The sequence below is a fragment of the Apostichopus japonicus genome, chromosome 4 (genome assembly GCF_037975245.1).
Source record: "Apostichopus japonicus isolate 1M-3 chromosome 4, ASM3797524v1, whole genome shotgun sequence".
Lineage (NCBI taxonomy): Eukaryota > Metazoa > Echinodermata > Holothuroidea > Aspidochirotida > Stichopodidae > Apostichopus > Apostichopus japonicus.
The window spans coordinates 8338133-8363139 of record NC_092564.1 but is presented as its reverse complement, the minus strand read 5'-3'; the positions used below and the strand labels follow the sequence as shown (position 1 = coordinate 8363139).

Here is a 25007-nt window from a genome sequence, read left to right as displayed (position 1 = left end):
ATGCAGAACATGCAGAAGTCATAAGGACTACAAATATTTTCCTCCTAAAAAAAATATGAACATTTGTAGTGAAACAGTTTTGCAAGTGACAACAAAATTAATGTAACACGTTTCTTGGGTTGGGAAAGTTGAAACCTGTGTTTGAAGTTTCAACGTGTTGAATTGTTAAAATGACTGCTATGTGATAATATAGCTGTTTACTTTTGTGGAAAGGTACTACTATTATTGTTATGATTATTATTATGGTATTCTTTGGGGATATACATATACTTAAAATGATTATCATTAGTCTATATCTCTGCCATCAGATTATTACTGGATCGATCCTAATGACGGTTCAAGTAAGGATGCCTTCAGGGTATACTGCAGGAGAGATACTCTGGAAACATGCGTACCTCCATCTGTACCCATCACAGCCAATGCCACCTGGTTCTTGGGAGAAACAGGCCATACTTACTACAGTGAAATGACTGGAGGCAGTAAAGTAGGTTTACATTTGGTTTATTTAAAAATCCTTTAACATCACTACAGATGTGAAGTTTATAAGTATACGTTGTTCTCTAGGTGAAATTTTCTCTGCAATAGATTCTTACCATTCTTTCAATTTCTTTGAATTGTTTTAAGTCAAGCTCATAAGGGGGAGGGGAAGTGTCTGTTTGATGTTTCTGTTGGGGGGGGGTGGTCTTCCAGTGTTAGAATAGCATAATAGCAGCACCAGTGCATTGGATGGCCATTACAATCATTTATATCTATTAAGTAAGATTTCATCTTTGAAGAAATGTATATTTTGTCAGCATAGATCACATGTTGTTTTTCTGAATTCAGATGTTATTATAGAAGTATGTGTACAACAGTATGTAATCTTTATGTCAAAATAACAGTTGACAAATTTTCAATATGTACACTGCTTTTGTACACTGCTTTGTACACTGCTTTGTACACTGCTTTTGTACACTGCTTTTGTTTCTCTCTTCTGTTGAATGAGTGATGAAATTTGTTCAAACCTGAAGAAACTCTTGCTAACATGTTTTTTTTTTTCTTGTTGATTTTAGTTCACATATGAAGCTCATGCATCACAGTTTACATTCTTGAGGTTGATGTCCGACGTGGCCACACAGAAGCTCACCTTCTACTGTAAGAATGTAGTAGCCGTCGCCGAGGGCGCAGAGGGCTTCACAGAGAAAGCTCTCCGCCTCATGACCATGTCTGGAGAAGAACTCAGCATGGATGGCGAAAGTACTGATCGTTATGATGTATTAGAAGATGGATGCCAAGTAAGATATTTTGAAAATTCTTGTTCAATCTCTTGTAACTTTTTAACACTAGCCATGAAAGGAAGCATTGAGAGCAGGCGGAGAGGGGGTTGGCAGTTCTTGTCTGTGATTATGGCCAAATTATAACATTGAATGGCAGTTTTCCTGAAAAAATAAAACACATGCAAAAGGTATTCATCGTGATATCATGTATAGTGCCCAAAATGATAGGATTGGATGGTAAGCTTTGATCTGAAAACTGAAACTGTCCCCTTGGGGCTATTATTATTCTCTAATAAGCTGATTGTATGGTTTCAAAAAAGGGGAAAAAATTATCTGGGTAAATTTTATGAACAGTTAGAAGGAAAAGTTGATAGGAAAAGTCAAAGAAACAGACCAGATAAACATAAGGAAGTTTGGGGGTCTATATAGGTCATAGACTACTCCCAGTATTAAATCTTATTGGGGGTGAGAGCAAAAATGATTGTCGGTCGCAATGCTTAAAAATGTACCAAAAAAGCTGAAAGTTCTTCACATGGATTGTCCATCTGGTACGTTGAAATATCTTATCACAATTTCACCATACCTACAAAGCCCAAAATTTTCATGTTTCCATTTTCGGTTAGTCCAGTTGTGAATCCAGTTTATTTGTTGTTAGGTAAAAACCATTCCTCTGATGTGAAAGGGTTATGTGAGCCACAAGTGAATAAGGTTCTCAGGACAACCTCCCTCCAGGCTACAGAAAATCTGTGGCTGGATCTTTGCCTACCTGCGACCCACACTTTGTCCACCTTCTACCCACACTTTGCCCACATGTGACCCACACTTTACCCACCTACTACCCACACTTTGCCCATCTGTGTCTATGGCATGCTTGTAGTAATCCTGTGATCTTGTTTTCATCTCTCAACAGTACCATACCAGCGAATGGTCTAGGGCTGTCTTAGAATTTACCACAAGATCCACCAAGAGGCTGCCTATAGTGGACGTTGCCCCTGCTGATATTGGCATGGAAAGTCAACAGTTTGGTCTAGAACTAGGACCTGTCTGCTTCTTATAAATGGAATTATTTTTTTTGACTTAATATTTTTTTTTGGAGTGGAACTCTCTAGCAGGGTGACATACTATCCAGGGCTAAGTTACAGACCATGGGGTGTGCCTTTATCATAGGGAAGCTAAGCAATGAAACAAAGTCTTAGATATCACATACCACCTTCTTTCCAGTTCCTTATCACCTCTGCATTGCTTGAGAGATCACTCATTGGGATTTATGTCATCCACTTATATTTTTCATCTTTTATTACATCCATATTTTTTTGGGGACCACAAAGGAAAAAAAAATCATGTAGAAAATTCTGTTGTGTTTTATTGTTTTTTTTGTTTGGTCCTTGAGGTAAAGATTTTAAAAATCTCCAAACACCTTCTTGGACTGCTCTGCTACTTGGTGCTAATTGAGAGCACAAGGACTTCATACCTCGAAGGTTGTTCCTTAGTAGCTCTTACTGTAGATTTAGATACATAAAGAAATCATTCCCACCAATCATATCATCTTGTGGGTGGAACATTTTGAAGAAAGTGCTTGCTTCTTTTTCTTTTTCATCTGTAAATGTTTTGATCAAGTCCAGAGACTTTTGTATGGTAAAGACAAATTAAGCTGTTCAATCAGAAGATTTTTTAATTATTTTTTATATTTTTGGAAACGAGAGAAAAAAAAGAAAAGAAATAAAAATGAACTTCAAGCTTCCCTATGAAACGAATGTGTTGTTTTTTCTTTGCTTTAGAGTGCTTTTACATCCAGAGATTTCACAAAGAATATATGTAGTTATATATATTAATTACAAGTATCGCCATATGCTCTGTAATACAATATGTTCATTTTATGCCAGGGTAATGATAAATGTTAACATTTCTGATCCAAGCCTCAAAATGTAAACGCAGCTCACTGACCCAGTTCCTACATTTTCGAGACCGATTCCAAATTATGGTAATGTTGATGCTTTGATATAATTGTGTGAAGCTAGATCAGTACATATGATTACCAATATATGCCTATCAGTTTGATATACTTGTGAAAAGGTTTTCAAGTGATCGTACTTCAAAGCATTAAAAGTTACTTTGATAGGATGCAAAATATTAACAAATGAAAAGAAAAACAGTGATCATAGTGTACCATTACCAAAAACTTCAATATGTGTTAAAATAACCAAGTTTACCAACCAAATCAAAATAAGGAAAAGTTGGAACAAGTTATTGGAACACCCCCTACACAGACCAACATTTATCCATGCAAAGAGTATCATGTCAACTACATACATTTAAATGGTTCTATCAGACTACCAATGCCCAGCTAACCCATCAATTGCTGAGAGTTAAATCTTTTAAGTAGAAGCTTGAACAGGTGTGTAGCAAGGGGGGGGGGGGAAGGGGGAGACCTTCCACCCCCCTTGAGCATATTTTTTTGTTATGTTTTATGATATCTAGTAATTTCAAAATAAAAAAATGCTTAGATGACACAAGGCCTGGAAGGTGCGATTTCCAGCGATCTGGGAGGCATTTTCGGCCAAAATTGTCATTGTCAACCAAAGGAGGTTCTCAATAACTAGATGATGCAAACAACAATGTTCAATGATCTGACCATTTGACATAACATGTCATGGAGATTGAAGGTGTCCCCAGTCTAATGGTTACAAGGATGCCCCTTGAAAGCAACTTGATTGACAGCAACAACTGCTACATACCTGTGAGGTTACACTGCCTGGGATGGGGGGGGGGTTGTCAAGTGGCATGTAGGGGCCCAAGAACAAGTGTTTCACTGGGCCCTAATTTTGAATTCATTTTTCCAAAAGTATATTATGAAAATGAGAAAATAGTCTTTATCCTGTATTTTTCCAGGCCCCCTATTAGCTTTAGGACAGTTCCAACCCCCACCCCCTCCAGATACCCCTTCAATAAGGCCTTCATGTCTCAGGGGAAGACAATAAACCATTGTGAGGATTCCTTGAGCCTTTGGGCAAGGAATATAAAATGGTGGAAAAAAAACAAAAGCAAATTGTACACTTTATTTACAAAAATGTATTTTACATCAAGTAAGCCATGAGTCATCCAGAGTAACTTGTAAAATGCCATTCATTCCTTTGGTATAAAATTGATAGGACATATAAATTTAAAAGATATGCTTGGTGTGTTAATAAGGAACTTACATAAACATAAATTGTTTGTATTAATCTATTTATTTTGACCACATTAAAGTAAACACATGAGAATAAACCACAAGGCCCAAAAGGAAAGGGTTCTCATTTCAGAGGCCAGGGGGGGGGGGGGGGGGGAAATGGCCTTCAACCTTAAATTATTAAGTAGGCAGACACTTATAGCCTAATGCTTGAGCACTCTACCATCCTTCCATACACATTGCTCAATGCAGATATAGTGATAGTTTGACTCTATCTGGACTTCTTCTCCAACCAAGTTTTACTTTAACCATTGTAGAAACTTTATGGTACCCCTGCTCTTTAAAAATATTACTCTAACAAGGTCAAATGAGGGGTGGAATTGGAATGCAAGAGGACAAAGGACCTATCCTTGAAGTGGATGTACTTTGGTCTCTGTTTTGTTTATTAATAGCACCCCTAAAAGATGTCAAACCTCTGGCAAGTTATTTCATAACTTTAAAACTCTGTTATTCTAGCTAAAACATATTTTTCTGGATTCTTCAATTCGTGCAGCAATTGCCATGTTTTGTTTGCAACTATTTATTCCGACTTCAGAGAACAAACTGTACATAACTGCTTTACCCTGCATACAAAAAGATCAAACTGGCTGTATTCTATTCAACCTATACCTGAAAAGAAAAAGATTCAACTTGTTTATAGCTGATCTAAACTCTCCAAGTACCCCCTCCACATTTACCTCTCTTTACCCCCCTCCCCCACCCATGCCTTACCAAATGTATCAAGCTTTGGAAGCTTGTATTCTCAACAGCTTACATCCTTCATTAACCTTAACTTCTGCAACACTTGTCTCTACAGAGTTCTTATCTTATCCACGAGAGGAACAAACCTGGGATATTCAGAGTGATGATTCTATACACACATTCACTTTACAAATGAATTTACTCTATCAAGCATGCCAATATCATCAAACCCTAGCTATCAAGATGGTTCAAATAAATACATACATACAAAAAACAAGGTTTGTGTTTTTATATGCTCTAGACAGTCACATTACATTATTCACTTTCAACTCTGGACATCAAACCTTCTGCACGCCAAGAAAGGAAATGACCTCATCGGTACTTAAAGGTGATGGCTTCTTATGTTTTCCAATGTTGTAGTCTAAATATTACATGCTGACTTGCAATAGTGGAATGCATCATCTCTTAAAGGTCAAATTCAAACTGTTTCATGCGTGAACTATCTGAGACTGTGTTACTACACAGGTTTCACATGTAGTAGTAGTTTCGGTACACGACAGCAACTACACTTTCCAATTCCTTCATTTCTTTACTGAGGTAACAGATCATATTTAGAGGTCATGACAGGTCACCTCTTGGTGCCAAAGATTTCCTTTACGGTAGGACTCTCTGCTTTTGTTAAACTCGTCCATATAAAGTCTTTATCTTCTGCAACAGAAGTTACAGTGTAAGGAGAATATGTTGACTTGAAGTAATCATGAGGCGCATGGCAAACAAAATGCATCTCTTCCAGGGAACGAGGCACATCCTCCTCTGGACCTGATGGATAATCAAAGCAACAAAATGTTATACATACAGTAACTCCTTCTTCTTAGATCGTTACAACAGTATTGCAGTGACAATTGTTGGTTTCAATGTCAACCAAAAGATAACTTCCTTCATTTACAGCGGTAAGGACATCTAAATGCTACACACATCTGTAAAGCGCATTGAGCAACCTGTAGGTTGGATTCTGCACTATATAAGAGTAATTATTATTATTATTATTAAAATTATTTCAAAGAACAAAATTGCATACTTATATACTTTGCAACTTTCACTCTATACTTACTAATATATGTTTTTCTTGACCTCATGTCTTGTTGTTGTTGTTGTTGTTATGTTTTACTCTTGCAATTGTTTAAATTTAGAGATAAGTTCAAATACAAAATTGCTATGAAACAATTTAGACACTAAATTATCTCCTATGATGGTATACATATAACTTCTTAAGAAGTACAAATCTATGATTCTGCTGTCAAACACACACACATTAATTAGTTCTTTTTAATAGTGAAACATAAAGGTCATTGCGAGAGACTTACCTAATATGTAAGAGCTAGGATCAAAGCTGTCAGGTTTGAAAGATTGTGTTGGAAGAAGCCACGTTATAGTGGCACTCTTTTCACAGAATAAATCCTGAAGAAGGCCTCTGATCTGGGCATAGTAGAGACATCCATCTTGGTCCATAAGTGATACGATATCTCCCACTTGGTAATAAACCCCCTGATAAAACAGAAATTAAGTAACATGAAATGAGAACACAAACATGGAGAACTTCAAAGAAAAGAAACAGAGTTTATTTTGGCTAAATTCAGGCCTTCATAACTGTTGGGTTAATAACAGTGATGATTAATGGGCATAAACCATATATATAATTTATATTATTATATTATTAGTTCCTAGTTCTTGGATCAAGCATATGTGTAAAAAGAACTTGGATTTTGTGACTCACTTCTGAGAAGAGGCTGCCCCCTGGAATAACTGTAGCATTGAAAAGAGCTGATCTTGTTGGCTGTGTGTGAAAAGACACAATAGGATATTTTCATGAGGACGATTTCACATCAAGAACATAAACATTACTTAGATGAAAAAAATAAGTCATAACAATTAATGAAAAATACTGAAACGTTGAAGGAAATCAAACTGTCATTCGAGACACAATAGTATCTGTTCTTGTCTAACTAACAGTATATTTTATAAACTCCATGATATCAAAATATGAAGGTCCATAAATGTCCATTAAATCCTATTCACCAAATTACCCATTCACCACTGTATTGCTCGATTGGAGCTCAAAGTCATTCTAAACTCTTTTTCAAGGTTCTTATTCCAAACAACACGTAAACAAACAAACCCAATCATTTCATATTTTTTAAATTTTGCAAGCATTCACAGAAGTTGCATGAACGCTAAATTGCAACACACTGTGCATCAGAGATACATGATGAAATAAAGGATTTCCATAAATTTGTTTATAAGTACTCTGTTTTACTTCTATATTGAGTAATATGACTTCTCTCTCTCTCTACCTGTATACATGTTTAACATACAAATTGCTATGAGCATATGATTTTAGACCTAAAGAATTTAAGATGCAGAAATATTCCAGCAATTTTGTTAAGCAATCAACTTCAGCCACCAGAATATCCCTTTAAGTAGCCAAATTTGAATAAACAACACAAAGCTGAAAGAAATGTAAACAATCAAGTAAAGAGGTTTTGACGAAAAACCAATAAGTCTACCACAAACTTATGCGAAATAACTTGGTAGTCTTCCAACCAAGATAGACCTAACTCCCAATCTTCTGACTTTGTGGCCAAAGACATCACTTTTAAGTGGTCAATTTGAAAGTTTACGACCTGTGCTATAGACTGTAGAGCAGCATACAGGGAGAGGAATACTGTAGTCTCTAACTATTGTCAAGACATCTCTAGGAAACAGCAGCAAGTGTATAGAATAACTAGTAACAAATATAAACAAGATCATCCCTTTTTCAATATTAGTTTTAATTAATTAATTACCAAAGCTTAATGGCAGTGGCTTTGTTCACCTCCAACAGGGTTCTATGTGTACTTCAGTACAATGCATGTAATTATTCATATATGCTTTACTAGCCAATAATGACAAGAAGGATAGATGCAAGAGTGTCTATGTGAAAGATGTTTATAACAGCAATTATTCACTGTTCACATAGTTAAAAGTCCTTCACAGTTGTCAACGCACTTCAATAGTATGTTATACTTTTCAAACAATCTTTACATGTCAAATTTGCTTTTTATAAATTTCTAATAATGGAAATTTTTTTAACTAAATTATCTTTGACCAATGCCAAAAGTTATAGAAAATTTTCAGATCATAAGAACAAAGCACTGTGTATTGTCCAAGGGACGGTTCTGTAGATAGAATTGTTTGTAGAACTTCTGACCTCATGTGACCTTTGAACCTCACCAAAACTTTCTCTATTGGCTGTGGGTTGAAATTCTTTCTCTTCATCCTGTTTTCCTTTGTTTATTCAAGTTACTTTCCCTTAACTTCTTCAAAACTTGAACTTCATTGTTTATTATATACAGTTGTTTTCTTATTTATATTCATGTTTTCCTCCACGTACTATGCATTCCTACTTGCTGGGTTCTATGTTTAACTGTTAACAGTGGTAAATGTAAAAGGAGCACAAAATGGGATTAGGAAAGAAGCACACATGACTTGAACTAGTTTAAGAAGCCTGCCACAGCAATTAGAGAAAATGTTTATACTGCATTCTAAGCCAATCTATGACTGCACTTAACCTATTGCATTTCTAAAACCATGAGTATTTAGCAATTCATACTGCACAGAAACCTCGCTGGGAAATAAACAAATTTTGAAAGAGCATCAAAAGGAAAACGTCACTACCACCAACAAAAATTCCACTCGTTTTCACAGTTTAATAATAAGATGCCAAAAATACTTACATTTCTTTTGAAAATGACCCGTCTATTCCGCCCTTTGGTGGCTTGACCTTTAGCTGACCCAGCATTGTATTTTCCTTTCCTCTTCTTACTGTTACGTCCTGATACTCTGGAGTCTTTTCCTTTGCCATTTCCTTGTGCAGCTGCTAGTTCCTTGAGTTTGTGTTTAATGTAACATTCGTTACAAGCCACCCTGGACTGAATCCGCCTCCATACTGCAGAAACAGTTGTCTTACATTGATGGCACAAAGGGGTGTACCTCAAAGGTACATACGGCATACTAATCTGCACAAAGAGTTAAAGAGTTAAATCAGTTTGTCAATATGAAAACTACACTAACACATACATATACAGTAACTACAAAGACAAGGATCTGATGTCACTTGTGGACGCTTGCACATGACTTCTGATACAGTACCAGCAAAATGGCAAAACTGCAATAAAATCTATGAGTTTCACACACATAACCCTAGATTTCCAAATTTTAGGTACAATCAAAAATCTCCATGAATTTAAAAAGTTTCTGTGCAATGGTAGTACCAAATTCTTTCCTGCAATTTGACTTAAAACCAGTCATTTGTCAGAAAGAGTGTTTTCAGTTTTAAACCAGTATTTTAACCAGAAAGAGTAAGATTCCACTGCACACTCTGGGAAAGGATCTGTCTGCCCTTCCTTTGAAAAATTTCCTTTAACTGTGAGTGCTTCTTTGCAAACTGGTAGCAGCTTTTGCAGCTATTCAAGCACAGTAGATAAATCCACTAACCTTTTGCCATCACTATGAAAAGTTATGGCACATCAGTTTATCCTTACTTTTCTAGCATCAAAATAAAATAAATATATAACAGTTGTCTTCTTTTACTAAGAGTAACAGATTTAATGTGTATCAACAAATGTTTTCAAAAATCATGCTTCTATTTGCTTCTATAGAACCCTGCTTCAAGAAGATGGAAGGAACCAGGTAGGTGAAGTTTGCTTGACTTGTTAAATTCTACAATATAAATTGTTGTTCTTTCTACTTCTTTTGGTTTTTTGCCTGATGCCATTCAATGAACATTATCTCAGGGATATATGGCTCTTGTATAGATGAGGGGAAATTTCTGAGAAAGTTTGCATGCATATGTTAAATACATTTTTTTTAACTACTTATGTTTGTTACTGAATTCACATGTTCGATTTGTTTAGTTTAGTAGAAAAAAGTCAGTGAAGGATAAATTGTTAAAACCATACACAATCTTGAAAACCTGAATCAAGTCACCACGTAACCTCCTAAGCTACAGTGTGGTGAGATTCAGCAGCTATAAATACCTCTAATAAGGAACACACTTTAAGGAACTAATCATTCTAGTAGCCCTGATCTGGACCTTCTTGAGTAATTCCATATCCTTAGCAAAATATAAGTGCCAAGCCTGCACAGCATACTCCAGATGAGGCCTAACTAACTGCTTATAAAGTCTGACAACTCTTTCCTCTTTCAGAAAACTGAAGTTCCTCTTGATCATACCTTAAACCCTATTACCTTTTGTATCAACTTCAAAACAACGTTTAGAAAGTTGCAGAGATGAGTCGATGTAGATACCTTGGTCTCTTTCAACAAACACCTCCAGAAACTCCTCACCAGGTTTCTGAACATTCCTTTGTGTCTGCTTACAATAATTTTCATCTGCTGAGTAGAATAGCCTAAGCTGGTGACCTACCATAGCATACAACCAGGGATGCACAGACAGTGAAATGGATACTGAGGCTAACAGCAGTCACTGCTCTCTCATCCACTAGCAGCAAAACTTGCCAGCAATCAACAGGACCTAAACCCTTATCTTACAATTTCCAAGTATAATAAAGTGTCTTGGTGTCACTTCTGAATACAACATCTGCAGAAGACGCACACTATATTGAAAGTAAAAGTGTATTGTTCAGTAGCATACTGTATCAAATTTGATTTGGATGCTGTGGAGGCTAGTGGGCCCAGTTGCTTTGGGACTGGCCTTGGTCACTTTAACTAGTTTTACTTAAGCCTTGGGCCATCAGGTCTGCCCACCCACCCAAAAAACACATCAAATAAAAACTTGTATTTACACAAACAGTAGCCTATGTCAATTACTGAGATTGTTTAAGATGTCCTAACGTGATCGCTTGCCAGCGCCTGCACAGCAATGGCATTCATACATCTGAGTAACATAGGCCTAGGGTAAGGATCTGCCAGTAAGAACTGTGTTGATAGGCTAGGCTCTCTAGGCATTACTTTACGCTATGCCTAATATTACTGTTTCAGCATGTTGTTCAGATGTCTGTATTCATACCTCGGATAGGCTAGAGCTCCAGTCAAAATAAGATGTGGTGATAAAATACGAACACCCTTCTTGTTTCAAAGCTGCGATATGATTCTAATTTTCTTGAACTTCGATCACGCTACAGTAGCATGTAATCCGCAATCTACCCGCAGTAAATACTGAGCCGTAGTTTATACTTATCTCTGTTTGAAACACTTGGACTTTCAACATGCATGCTTTGTGTTACTTAGTTATAGTACCGTAGTTGCACACGATATCACGATAAACATCGTAACCTTACAACCTCTGGGTCTTCTGTACATAGTTACACAGTAGTCAGCGGTTATTGCGCTCACTTACCTGTGAGCCCAAGCTGGTCACTCATGTACGCGATCAGTGCAGAAAGATTGACAAAGTTTGTACATAGCCTAGGCGTAGTAACGTATTTATAACTTACACTGCACAAATTTTTAACAACCAGCAAATTTGGTGGTGACACATAAATTGTGAAGGTTGGTAAGTGTGTTTTGTCATTGATTACGTTTGATGATCTTGAGTAAAACCCATGGTTATTGGAATCGAAGTGATTATTCGCAGGGCAGCCCGGCGAATAACGTACACAGACACCTTATTCGCAGGGCTGTGATGATTTTGAAAATAGGTTTATTATTAGGTTTTGCTATTGATACCAGTCAGTTTAGGGGCCTTGAAAAAGCCAATCTTTGGGGCCAAATAGTCTTAGCCACTTCATAAGCTAATTTTTGGAGCCCCAGCAGTTCAAGTTTAAAAGCTTATTTTAAGGGAGCTTATCTTGGGATTCCCCAAATGCCGATATTGCCTGAAAGCCAATATGGTCACACCTTTACATGCAAATGAGCAGTCACTCTGCAAAAACAAAGGTGAAAATGATCGAGGGATGACATTTTTATGTTGGCGGTACTAATGCTAGACTGGTTCAATCTTAAGGCCCTAGGCTCCCAAAACCAATCCTAACAGCATTAAGATAGGAATCCCAAAGGCCAATAAATTCCTCAAAATATAGAGGCTCCCAATTAAGACTCTCAAAAAGATAGCTGGTGCCCAAAAGCAAACTCGAATAGCCCCAAAAGCAAACTCGAATAGCCCCAAAAATTACTGAGCCCGTTAACCCAGTCTAAGGCTGCCCTGTGAATAAGGTGTATGTGTCTGGCTATTCGCAGGGCAGCCCTGCAAATAAGATGCTTGTGTCTGGCTATTCACAGGGCTGCCCTGCGAATAAGGTGTATGTGTCTGGCTATTCCCAGGGCTGCCCTGTGAATAAGATACTTGTGTCCAGCTATTCGCAGGGCTGCCCTGTGAATAAGGTGTATGTGTCTGGCTATTCGCAGGGCTGCCCTGCGAATAAGCCCCACCTATTGGAATTTACAAATCACTGTAGGCCTACATATGCTCCCAAGTCCCATAGAAGTTTTCAACTGTCATGGCCTACCCACCATATGAAAGCTGCACCGATGGCTTGGGTTATCACCTTGGCCACCATGACCCTTTAGATTTTAAGCTAGAAGAGCTCATGAAATGCTTGCATAGTGCTCCCTACTCATCTGCCAGCTGCTACCTGCCAGCTGTTGCTGCAAAATCTTCTTGTTCCACCCAAGATTTTCTAAAGTATCCTAAAATCACCTTCAGTCCAGATTTTTAGACCATCAGAAGTTTATTTCATCCTCTTCAACATGCAAGCATCAAAAGGAATGATGAGGACTCAGAAAATGCCAAAAGAAATCAATACAGTAGGTTACTTTAGGGCTATTTTCCGACAGTTAACCTCTCACAAAGTCTCAGGAAGGTTGAAATGTAGCCCAACAGGACTTTCAGCTAGCTGCAAAATGTCAATCTGTGGCCGTATACTTTTATAGGGACATTTCTTGAGAGTAGTCTTGTTCTCACCATATACTGAAGTGCAAGTGATGTAACCTTTTTAGGTGTGTGTGTTCTGGGTGGTGTGACTGATGAAAGACTGCGATTCCAAGATGGGATTGAATGGTGAACGAAAAAAATAACAGTTTTACTGGTAGTAGCCCTGCATATATATATACTGGTAGTTGACCTGCATATATACTGTACGCTTCAAGTAATGAGTTTTAGAGCCTATAGTAAGACTCAATGAACAGTATAACCTACTGATTAAACAGTAGGTATATCTAATTATTCATCCTACCAGCCAGCTGTGCACCTACAGTATTGAGCGAGTCTTCGGTACAATACAAACTATATGGAATAGACTTGGTCTGCAAGAAGCTGAAAAACTGGTAATGTGCTACCTGTAGGCTTTTGAGAGGAGCATTGCAACATTGAGTGGTGATGAACTTGGCACTAGAAATTTTTTGAGTACTGCAACATATCTTTCCAGACTGTAAACATTTAGATTTTCATCCACGTTGCATAATCGACAGCATTGACTTCAAATTATTTTCATACAAAAATTGTTGGAGGAAAAGTTGTCACATTTTAATGGAAATATGTAAATGCTCAGTATTGTTTTAACAGGATTATATACATAGGACCTACAAGTTTAATTACCATTGCTTTCTTGTTTGTTGTGTCCTTTGGCCTTAAGTTGCTGTTATAACACTGTTGCATGAATACATTAGTTGAAAAAATGAAACATATTTCAGTTCTTTAATATTAGTATTTCCCTATGGATAACATTTCCCGGACATGAATTACCGGGCTGTATTTCCGGCGCCAGCTTTTCCCGGCCAAAACTGGACTACATTTTGAATTTGCTTGTGCATTCAGAAAGTACAGTTAAGTCACATATTTGTCAACGTGAAATGGTGATTTTCTTTTGTCATTGTGTGTGTTAAAAACATTTTGTGGATTCTTTTTCAACAAGATTTCATTTTCAAGTTTGTCTTCTTTAAAGTCTCAATGTGTGTTTGTTGATGAATTTTGGAAAACCAACTTCCGAAGCAGATTCAATATTTCTTATTCTAAATGCACTTGACCAGGTGGGTTTAAAAAACTGGGAAAACTGTGGCAATCAAAATAAAGAAATTGATTTCTGTTGCCCTTCTGGCGCGAACGATTAACTGTAAAATCATTGCGACCGCCCATATCAGCATGTTCATTACACACAAATGTAACCTATATGTACTTGTATCATCCACTTGTTTTACCCAATTTCACGGAGGAAACATCTGAAAACACCTGTTTATTCTTTGCAATGGAAGGAAAAGACACAATTTTGCAAGCTACATCAATTTTTCACCCAAACCACAAAAAAATCAAGAACATAGATATTTGTATTGGCAACTCACAGTTAAAGCGTGTTGAGGTCATAAAATTCCTAGGTTTATTTATTGATCCTGCTCTAAAGTGGTCTTCCCACATCTCCAAGATTAAAACTACCATCTCAAAAACTGTTGGAGTCCTTTATAAAATCAAAGACTTTGTTCCAATGTATATTCTCAAGAACTTGTATAATACTCTCATACTACCTCATCTTAATTATTGTAATATTGTTTGGGGTAATGCATATTCTACCTACCTAAAGCAATTGCTTTTATTACAAAAGAAGGCTGTCCGTGTTATTACACAGTCTGGTTTCTTAGCACATACCCCACCACTATTCAGCTCACTGAACTTACTAGATATTTTTGATTTACATAGATACCACTGTGCAGTTTTTATTTTTAAGTCTATTAATAATAAATTACCAGTCAATTTTAATAATTACTTTAATTTCAATTATAATATACATAACTACCACACCAGATCCTCTGGAAATTTATTTTCATTGCCCATAAATACCGATGTCTTTAAACGTTCCATCGTCTGTTTATGGTGTTAATTTCTGGAATAGCCTAAGTCATACATTAAGAAATATTAAGTACCTTAATTCATTTTCATTCAAGTTGAAAAATCATCTTTTATCCAAGTATCAACATCTTTAGATCTACATTTGTCTCTGACTTTAAGTATTTCCCACATTATCAAAATGCCTTTTTTTTTTTTTTTTTTTTTAGGGGTGGGGGGGGTATAGGTCTTCTTTGTAAGGGGCTTTATTATTATGCCCATATACTTTATACTTGTTACCTTTATTCTTGGTGGGCTTCTTGTACAAGCTACGGCTTCCAAGCCCTTCCACCATTTTCTCTCCGTAATTTCCATTATTTTTCTTTTATTTGAATTACTACTTATTATTTTCTTTGCATGGTATTGTCTTCACAGTCCTATTATTTTATAAACATTGTGAGAAAATGGAAAAATAAATGAATGAATGAAATGAATGAATGAATACGATCAAAAGATAGATATATATACTATTCAAGAGAATGGACCCAACACAGGCTAGCACACAGGCCTAACGGTCCTAAACAAAGAGATTTGATCGTGCATCATCTGTTGGGCGGGGCTTGCAAATTTTGAATCAAGTTTGTAGAATGTACAGACCTGTTAAATTATCTGGCGAATTTTATTCAGCTCAAAATGTTTAACGACAGATAGCTCAATAAAAATAATGATTATTAATATGAAAATTGCATAGAACGGTGTTATTTTCACTGAGCTTTTAGGGCAGAAATCTGGAAAAGTCGAAGTTCAAATTTGGCAAACACACATTGAGACTTAAAGGCTTTACAAAAGGATTTTTAAAAAGCATACATGAACAACTAAATTTAACATTCCTTTCTATAGTGTTTGTACATCCCAGTTCAACTGTTCCTCAACACATACAACCATTACTGTGGATCAGATGGATCATATCAACAGAAAATGGGTGAAATGTCCCATTCAGTCTGTCGGCGGATCGTCATCTCAGAATGCCTTTGGAGTCATCAGCTACAACATCTTGGCTGATTGTCACGTGACACCTGAGGATTTTCCATACTGTCCAGCTGGGTCAAGGTTCATGAAGGACAGACACAAACAGCTGATGATTGAATTACAGTTTGATTTGGAATCTGTGGACATAATCTGTCTTCAAGAGGTATAGCAATCAAATTTTGGGAGGGGCCAAAATTTTTAAATTGCAATTACTCCACAACCTTGAATGGGATTGTATCCAAACTTGGAATACAGTTATTGGTAGCTAGTATAATGTGGGCATAAATATTATGATATTGGATAATGACATGCAACACTTTTAATATTCCACTAAGGCAAGGAACTATAGTGCCCATTGGGCTCTTGTTTTTCCATTATTATATATTAAATTTCCAAGGTGAAAGTTTGTGATTTATGAGAACTTGAGAAGAATTACCCATCCTTTTGTCAGCCACACTTCTGATAAATGTTAAACCAGCTGGTAGGGATATCAGCTTATTTCTACTTGCCAGTAGATGCACTGGAAACCACAGTTTATTATATTGTTGCTTCGGTGTTGTAACAGACATTTTTGAAAACTTAAGAAGTTATCTTGCCTTTCAAACATTACCACTTTGTCTGAACTGAACCACACTATCATTATGAAGATGAAATTATTTGTGGTAAACTTGGAAGGGGAGGAGAATAAGTTAGATACATGGGAGTTGTGAAGCAGACTCCCATGTAGGGGAGGGGGTTGGGTCTGGTGGACGTACCTTCAGCAAAATATAAGCTGTAAACCCCACGCACCCCTGTTTCTGTACCTAGTATCTAACAGGAGGGACTGGAGAGGTAGTGTACTTTACCAATTTATCAGTTCAATTGAAACCATTTCCATATGATGCTACATTAACTTTTAAACAATAAGCAAATCAACAGATCTTGTACGAAACATTAATTAAGTAAGTAAATGGTGAATTGGATGTGAAATGAGAGGCAAAAAGAGTGATCCACATGACCTCATCCAGAGACCTCACACTCCCAGGGCTTTTCAAGGTTATTTTGTTTTCAAAACTGTTAACTTTATACTAATATTACTGTAGCACTTTCCATGTGTTTGTTTTTTGGGGGGAAAAGATTGGCGAGAACAGAAACACACCTGCTCAAATTATCAACACTGCCAATTAAGCACACTATTTTGTAACATGTTTTCATCTGCTTTTAGGTTGGTGAAACATATTTTGTACAGCAGCTGCAGCCAGCACTACTCAACCTTGGATTTTCAGGTTCTTTCTTTAAGAAGCAGCATGGCACGGCAGAAGGAGAGGCTACGTTTTATCGTAATCGAAGGTTTAGTCTCACAGAAGAGCGACATGTCCCTTGCACACAACTGATTAAAGAGGTATATTATACAATTTCCTCCCATAGTCAATATGAATTGCTGGTGAAATAGTCCCTAGGTGTCGGTTTGGTTAACTTTAACTTTGATAGTTGTTGATAATAAGTTTGGTAATAAGTTTGGCATCCCAAACCCAATGAATATTTGTTCATAGTTTTTGCTTTCATTTAATTAAGATACATGTGTGTGTTTATAGTACATGCACAGTATAGGAATTGGAATAAAAATAGGAAAAGGTGTAATCTAGTATAACTATGGGCTCTGAGTCCTCAAAATTTGAATACAACTAATATCATATTTTGTTTCTTGTCCTACAGGCATTGCTGAGAGAAAAAGTGAACCCAGACGATGTTGAGCAACTTCTTACTTATGCAGATAAAGATAATGTGATCATCATGAGCAAACTTTATGATTCAGTGACGAAGAAGACACTCTATGTTGGAAATGTTCATTCTACATTTAGCGACTATAAATTCATCGATATTACCACTTTACAGGTGAATAACATGATTACTCTTCCACTGTCACCACTGATGTTGGATCTTGATGTTAGGTACTACCAAAATATCCCGTACCCATCAAATTAAAAATGACCCTTAACTCTCATACCACAGTAAGAAAACCTACCAACCATGGAGAGTCATGTGACATGCTGACAGGTGCTTTGTCAGTTCAAAGAGATAAGCGTTCCGTAGCTAAGGAACAATATATCCTGTTGTCTGCTTCTTGTGTCCGTTTACATTGTGCGTTCCATCAGTTCGATTACTTGAAAGAAAATACCCCAAAATGGAAATTTTAGAACTGAAAATTGCATTAAACATTGAAAAGGACCATGAAAAGGTCCATGGTTTTTATGTTTTTTTGCACATCTCCTCCTTGACATAGTCAGTCAAGGTTAATGTTTAAAGCGATGCCTATACTGTTATTCTCCTGATCACCTTGGGCTCAAAATAAGGGACCATAAAGACTTTCATCTGCTTGATAAAAAGCAATGAACCTACAACTTCTTGCCATTATCACAGTCCAGTAAGGAGATGAAATCGTAAGTGTGAAGAGCTGCTCACCATTGGTGCGCTAGTTACATTTCTGTGTGTGAAATTAACAGACTTGTGACAAAACACTATCAGCTAATTGCTTTGAAGTCTTTTTCTGTTAACCATCTTTTTTTTTTAATCTGTTCTGTTTTCTCATTCCTTTGTCATACCATTAAAGGTGGTAGCAGCCTTCAACGGTCTTGTGGAATTTGCTGGTGATGTTGACAAGCCACTGATTTTCTGTGGAGACTTCAACCAGGAGCCTCATTTGCCAGGTTACAAGGTGATGCATGATGGAGATCTGTGTGAAGAATCTGTACGTTACCTAATGAAGTTTCCGATCAGAACTGATAATTCTGCAAAGAGAAAGGTGATATATCAACATCTCTAAGTGTTCTTGATTCCATTTTTTCTCCAAGAATGTAGATTTTCTCTTTAAAGGGATATTTTGGTGGATGCAGAGTATTTATTGTTAAACATTTTCAAACATAAACTCCACATCCTGGTAGCATATTGTGTTGTAGAGTCATAAATGTTTGATATTAGGTGAAATTTTAAGAATGCATCTGGCAATAGTAATGTGTCATCATGGCAGTTGAGATGAAATTTAAGTCACTTTTTGGGGTCTTTTTTGCTTTATCCATTCACCGAGGAACATTAAATTCTTACCAAAAATTGCATAGCAATGAAATTCCCAATGAAAGTAACATGGACAACTAAGCAAGCATTTTCTCATATTTCAATGACACAACAACAAAAATATAATGAAAAGAAAAGGCAAGCATTTGAAGCACGGCTGCCACGATAATATCACACCAAACCACCTCGGGTGTATTTGGAAAAATTCAAACAAACATATCTAGACTAAAGTAACAGTGTAGAATTTTACTTTTACCATTATCACATTGTCTGCCACTGTAATAATACTTTAAAATGTGACCTCAGTGTAGAAACATGTATATTTCCTGACATCCACCTTCAACTGATTGAGATAGGTACAGTTATGCCATTTTTTACTGGGATAGCTTCTAATATGCAACTTTTCTCTCTTGCATAATTTTTTTGCAGGAAGAGAGAAAATGGAATGGTTTAATTTGTTTTCAACATACACCTTGCTGAAGGTCCATCAAGCTATTCTTGAGCATATTTGTAAGAAATTCACTTCTGTCCAAATTGACATAAAATATTGATATCTTCTCTCTCCCATTCAGCCCAAATACTTGATCGAAGAAGCAAGGGACTGCTTTAAGCATCGTTGCAGACCTTTAAAGAGTTCATACAAAGAAGTTATGGTAAGTGAATACAGTCTATCCTATTTAGAAGGAATTAATTGGGATTTATAAGCCAATATTTTGCCACTTTTCTTCAGGTGATGTGGTAAAGTTGAGCATCCTAGTAATGTTCTTCATTACAGTGTCACAATTGAATGTTGGCCATACACAAGCCAATGTAGTACCAAATGATCTCCATATGTTTCCCAATCATATGGTCAGTCACAGCAGTTGTTTAAGTTTGTACTTCAGATTTAATTTAGTTTGTCTGTGTTGTATGCATGGCTATCAGGTGGGAAGGTTTTAGCCCAGTGTGAATAAAATGATAACCTTGGATAACATCTACAAAGTATGGGAGGGTCAGCTCCCAAATTTACAGATAGGATAAAGTTAGATCAGCAGAGTTACCACAGGATGAAATTTCAATGTAGAGTTCAACAATGCAAATTCTGAAAAAGCTGGAAAAAATTGTATGACTGCCTTTCAATGTCATTATTTTAAGAGGAATAGTTTTTACCATTTGCTGGCATGAATGGCATCCATCCATTTCACACATACTTAACCATTTCCATGGCAGGGTAATAATGTTTTATTCCAAAGACATCCATCAAAAGAAATAACAGGGCATTGCGTGATAAGCTACCTGCAAGGTTTGCCCGTTTTTAAAATTTGTAACTGTTGTGACAACTGTAAAGCTTGTAGTCATGCAAAGGAAGTATGGAAGCCATGGTAGTCTACAGTGGCGTAGGAAGGTACTTTTGAGTGGGGGGATGAAGACTGACGGCCTGGGGGAGGGGTCTAAGGGGAGGGGGTGTCCCCCTCCCCTTTGGAATTTTTTGGCATTTCCAGGTGGCCTCAGATGCAATTTGGTGCAATATAGCACACTTCAACCCACCCACTCCATTTTGTATATAATTTTGCATTTTCACCTGGCCTTAGATGCAATTTGGTGCTCCAAATGAGATTTTTTTCTCATTTGGAAATGAAAAAGGGGTTTTCTGACTTGCGAAGCGGGGGGGCGGAATGATACTTCCGCCCCTCCATATTTTTCACTGGGGGGCTGGCACCCCCCCCCCCCAGCCCCCCCCCGGTTCCTACGCCCTTGGTAGTCTACAAATGTAGCATAAACAAATCAGATCCTTAGTTCTGATTATTTAAAATATTTACAACACATGAGCGATTGTTGAAAATCTCTGCCTATCACTGTGGTACCACCTGATACAATATGGCAGGTACTACATACCTTTTCTACAGTATGTCCCTTAACTCTTTAAGTGTTAACTTTTCTTACAGGGGTCTGAACCACCATTTACAAACTATGAAGATATGTATGGAACCATGTTGCCAGATAGCAAAGGTGATCAGCCTATAGAAGAAATCCAAAAGAATTCTGCGGGTGTCTATGAATCTGACCCAGAGAAGTATGGCACTCAACTATTCAGGGCTACCTTAGATTACCTGTGGTTTAACTCGGGTCAATTAGATTGTTTCCGTGCTTTAGACATTGTGGATGAAAGTGTTGTTCAAAAATTTCATGCTTGCCCAAATCAAGTATTTCCATCCGATCACATTATGTTGAAGGCTTCATATTGTTTCATTTAGGATAAGAAAAAACCTATTCTTCTTTAAAAATGTTATTGAGTACCTTTATGAGTTCAATTTTATTTTTTTTTTAATCTGAAAGATCCCATAAGTCACTAGAAGTCAAAATTTTTAATAACTTGTAAATATGATATGTCAAAAAGTAAATGCTTGGATGAAATACTGTAATCTGTATATTCACTAAGAGAGTAGCAGAACTTGTACCTTTGGTCATTTGAGGAGTCAAAACTGACAAGTACTCACTGAGCCTTTTAGCTTTACAGCAATGAAAAAGGAAATGGTCGTCCACAAGAGTTAAGACCATATTACTTGCATTTTGTAGGGATACTTTCTAGGAAAGACTCCTCTTTGGAATTTGAGACAAATATAAATCTTAAAAGTTTTATTAACTGTGATGTAGATAACCTAAATTGAATGTGGAGACCACTACTATTGGTTTTCTTTTTATTAACATCAACTACTTATAACGTAATCCAAAAAATATGTGTGAACAATTATTTTTTAAAGTTTTCCCTGTAGATAAGCTTCATAGAATATATAGGTTACTGATAGTTCTTCATATTGCAATTAATATCAACTATTGATAACATAACTAAGAATACCTCAAATACTTTGTATTGGGTCCTTAGCTTAAGAAAGAAAACTCGGGAGGCAATTTGGAGATCTGTTGGTTTAATGCGCTCAACTTCGACAGCGTAGCGATTAACTGAAGAGAGTAAAAAATGAAGCAAAAGACATAGAAAATAAATTGCTACTAAAATCTCCATACACTACCCCTTTAACTCTTGAGGACTTCCAAACTCACTACCCCTTTAACTCTAGAGGACTTCCAAACTCACTACCCCTTTAACTCTAGAGGACTTCCAAACTCCCAAGAAACTGCATAGACCTAACATAATATAAACCACATAACAACATCCCTGAAAAATATGCATTGTGAAATAGATCACCTTTGATATAAACCCTAGTCAAGTCTAAACTACAAACTTGATAAACCTCCAATTTCCCCACTGAATACCACAGTACTGAAAAACACATTCACCCAGGCTTTCCCAGGGAAGGTAAACTAAACGAGAATCTTAAAATAAACCCAAGCCCAATAAAAGTACGTATACCCCTGCAACAAACGATTGTGAAATATCGTCTCACCGAAACAATTTCCCCACCTCCACGTAAGAACCTGACGTACTGTAGTTCACAACCGTAAACTGGAAAAACAAAATACAATTATGAATAAAAACACTGTAACATACACAATGTCAATCTCTAACAAAAACCTTGACACATCTTACAAAAACATAAAAACTGCACTGCAACCAAGTAATAAGGAAACAATGATAAGTAAGTCCTAACGTTACACTTTGACTTCAACAAGACATATAAGCATTTAATATATAAAGTATAGGAATACACTGTCGTTACTATCTCAATGAAGAAAGAGCAAAGTCACATGTACCAAAAAGAAACCTAGCAACCTCACAGAAAAACCCATACCCCAAGAAAGCTGTCAATAGACAATAAAATAAACAAAGGAAACTATAAACCCACCTTAACCTTTAAATTGCATAACCAAGCTGAGGAAACACCATCTGAAAACAGCAACAGCCCGAACAAGATGGCTGAAGTAAATCTAAGTTTCACTCACTAAAAACGAGGGCATTATAAACCAATTGAAGGAGTAAAGACTAAACTAGAAATCAAATTTGGTCACAACACTTTGCATCTTTTCATTCCTTATAGACAATTGATTGTGCTGTTTTAATATCAGGATTCTTACAAATTTATATTGCAATTAATATCAACTATTGATAATATAACTAAGAATACCTCATCATTATTTAATCACTGTTACAATTTGCAATGCCTTTTGCCATGTGCCAACAATTCTTATACAGTAGTCTTGTTAGCTAATATCAGGAGATAAACAAAATCACAAAATGTAGGAAATATTTGAAATGTGGTGTGGTTATATACCCAAATCTATTTCATCTTTTTATTCCTTACAGACAATTGATTGTGCTGTTTTAATATCAGTATTCTTACAAATTTATATTGCAATTAATATCAACTATTGATAATATAAGTAATAATACCTCATCATTATTTAAGCACTGTTACAATTTGCAATGTTTTTGCCATGTGCTAACAATTCTTATATAGTAGTCTTGTTGGTTAATATCAGGAGATAAACAATATCACTAAATGTGGGAAATATTTTAAATGTGCTGTGATTACAAACCCAAATCTATTTCATCTTTTGATTCCTTACAGAAAATTGATGATGCTGTTTTGATATCAGGGTTCTTACAAATGTTTTGATAAATGTTCATTATTTTGTTTTATATAAATTTTACTCCTTTCATTAAAATTTCAACATCTGTGTGTCATTATCTCCCTGCATTGGTCAAAAATTAATTTTATAGTCGGAAATAATCTGCTGACAATCATTATGATATTTTTTGTATGTTCAGTACACTTAAATATCAATCAAAAACGTATAACAATGGGTCACCAACATATATCAATGCTGTGAGATGTTCTTAATCTTTCCTCATATTTTCCTTTGTGTATCATTCCAGGGATAACTTCAGGTTTAATAAGTTATTATATAGTGTGCAATTTGTTGCTTTGGTGAAACCTACCTTGCCATATAGGCTGGCAAGTAACCAATGCTGTCAAGTTTGTGTGTGTGTGACACTGTGTGTGTGTGTGTATGTGTGTGATCATTTTCATTTTTTTCAAGTATATTCATTAAGTAGAACGTACCATTTTTTTAGTTTAGAAGAATCAAGAAAACCAGCATGTTTTGTGAAACAAGGCAAAATATATATTTTGGAATAATGAAAACAATATTTCATCTTATTATTAATGTATTCAGCAGGGAAAGCCCTTCATTGAATTAAACGGAAAATCTCAGAACTGTCACTAATTTTTCATCGAATTGGTCAACGTTAGCCTCGTATACTGAAGGGTTACCAGATAAATGTACGTACGTAGCAGCTCACCATCTCAGGCAGGTCAGCTCCCGTTCATTCCACAGACAAAACACAGCCTATTCATGGATTGAGCCGGATTCTTCTTACACGTCATGTGGTTATTGTTGTGACATATTAGCTATATTTCTGACAAACTTTGTCCAGCTGTTAACGAATCAATTCCAAGGACAATTTTTAGTAAAACATCAAGCTGAAGAAAATACCATTTGGGAATACTGATTGTGATGTAGTTTATAATGGTAGAGTAAAGCAATAACGGTTAGGTGCTTCAACGATGATACTGCTCAAGCAATGGAACACTCATAGACGGATGCATTTTACCGATAACTTGTCTCGAACCTATCGTCCAGTCGGGGCTAATGTCCTATTTTGTGATGGTTCCAAGTTGGAAAGTACTAACAAAAGCCACAGACATATGCCACAAATTGTGAGGAGAATGACCTGTAGTTTTAAACATCGATTTAAGATTCAAAGAAGTAAATATTCGGTAACATTTGCAGGCCCCATTTCTGTAGGTGCCAAATGCGCCTGTTGTGCCCCTGGCCCTCTACACATCCCCCCTTCCCCACTTATATGCCGCTGCATAATCATATTTAGCCTACTGCTGTATAATTGATATTACTGTAAATTTGATATATTATTAATGATTAGATGACATAATGAATTATCAAATTAACTTTTTAATGTTATCTTTAGAACGTTCCAAGTTGGTAGTTTTATAGG

At 36.4% G+C, this 25007-nt stretch overlaps 3 protein-coding genes across 6 annotated transcripts in view; 2 read left to right on the top strand and 1 right to left on the bottom strand.

The window, feature by feature from the left end:
- LOC139966344 (uncharacterized) overlaps positions 1-3006 on the top strand; it is a 63718-nt gene extending 60712 nt beyond the window's left edge. The window contains exons 54-56 of the mRNA XM_071969246.1: positions 309-484; positions 1053-1274; positions 2167-3006. Coding sequence (XP_071825347.1) covers positions 309-484; positions 1053-1274; positions 2167-2313 — 545 coding nt within the window. The 3' untranslated portion in view covers positions 2314-3006. The remainder of the gene's footprint in view (positions 1-308; positions 485-1052; positions 1275-2166) is intronic.
- On the bottom strand, positions 2557-11502 carry LOC139966357 (GATA zinc finger domain-containing protein 1-like). 2 transcript variants are annotated; one of them, XM_071969278.1, is made up of 5 exons: positions 11231-11502; positions 8937-9218; positions 6938-6997; positions 6528-6708; positions 2557-5982 (listed from the first exon to the last, which is right to left on the bottom strand). In XM_071969278.1, the coding sequence occupies exons 2-5, from the start codon at positions 9210-9212 to the stop codon at positions 5792-5794; spliced, it is 708 nt and encodes a 235-aa protein (XP_071825379.1). In that variant the 5' UTR covers positions 9213-9218; positions 11231-11502; the 3' UTR covers positions 2557-5791. The 2 variants fall into 2 exon arrangements, with proteins under 2 accessions (XP_071825379.1, XP_071825378.1); XM_071969277.1 differs by lacking the exon at positions 11231-11502 and adding an exon at positions 10628-11193.
- A 59-nt stretch (positions 11503-11561) lies between these two features.
- On the top strand, positions 11562-22653 carry LOC139966352 (uncharacterized). Of its 3 annotated transcripts, none has more exons than XM_071969266.1 (7): positions 11562-11712; positions 15875-16166; positions 17208-17384; positions 17699-17878; positions 18594-18785; positions 19627-19707; positions 20980-22653. In XM_071969266.1, the coding sequence occupies exons 2-7, from the start codon at positions 15933-15935 to the stop codon at positions 21286-21288; spliced, it is 1173 nt and encodes a 390-aa protein (XP_071825367.1). In that variant the 5' UTR covers positions 11562-11712; positions 15875-15932; the 3' UTR covers positions 21289-22653. The 3 variants fall into 3 exon arrangements, with proteins under 3 accessions (XP_071825367.1, XP_071825366.1, XP_071825368.1); XM_071969265.1 differs by having other exon boundaries at positions 11562-11716; XM_071969267.1 differs by lacking the exon at positions 11562-11712 and adding an exon at positions 11746-12966.
- Positions 22654-25007: the final 2354 nt, after the last annotated feature.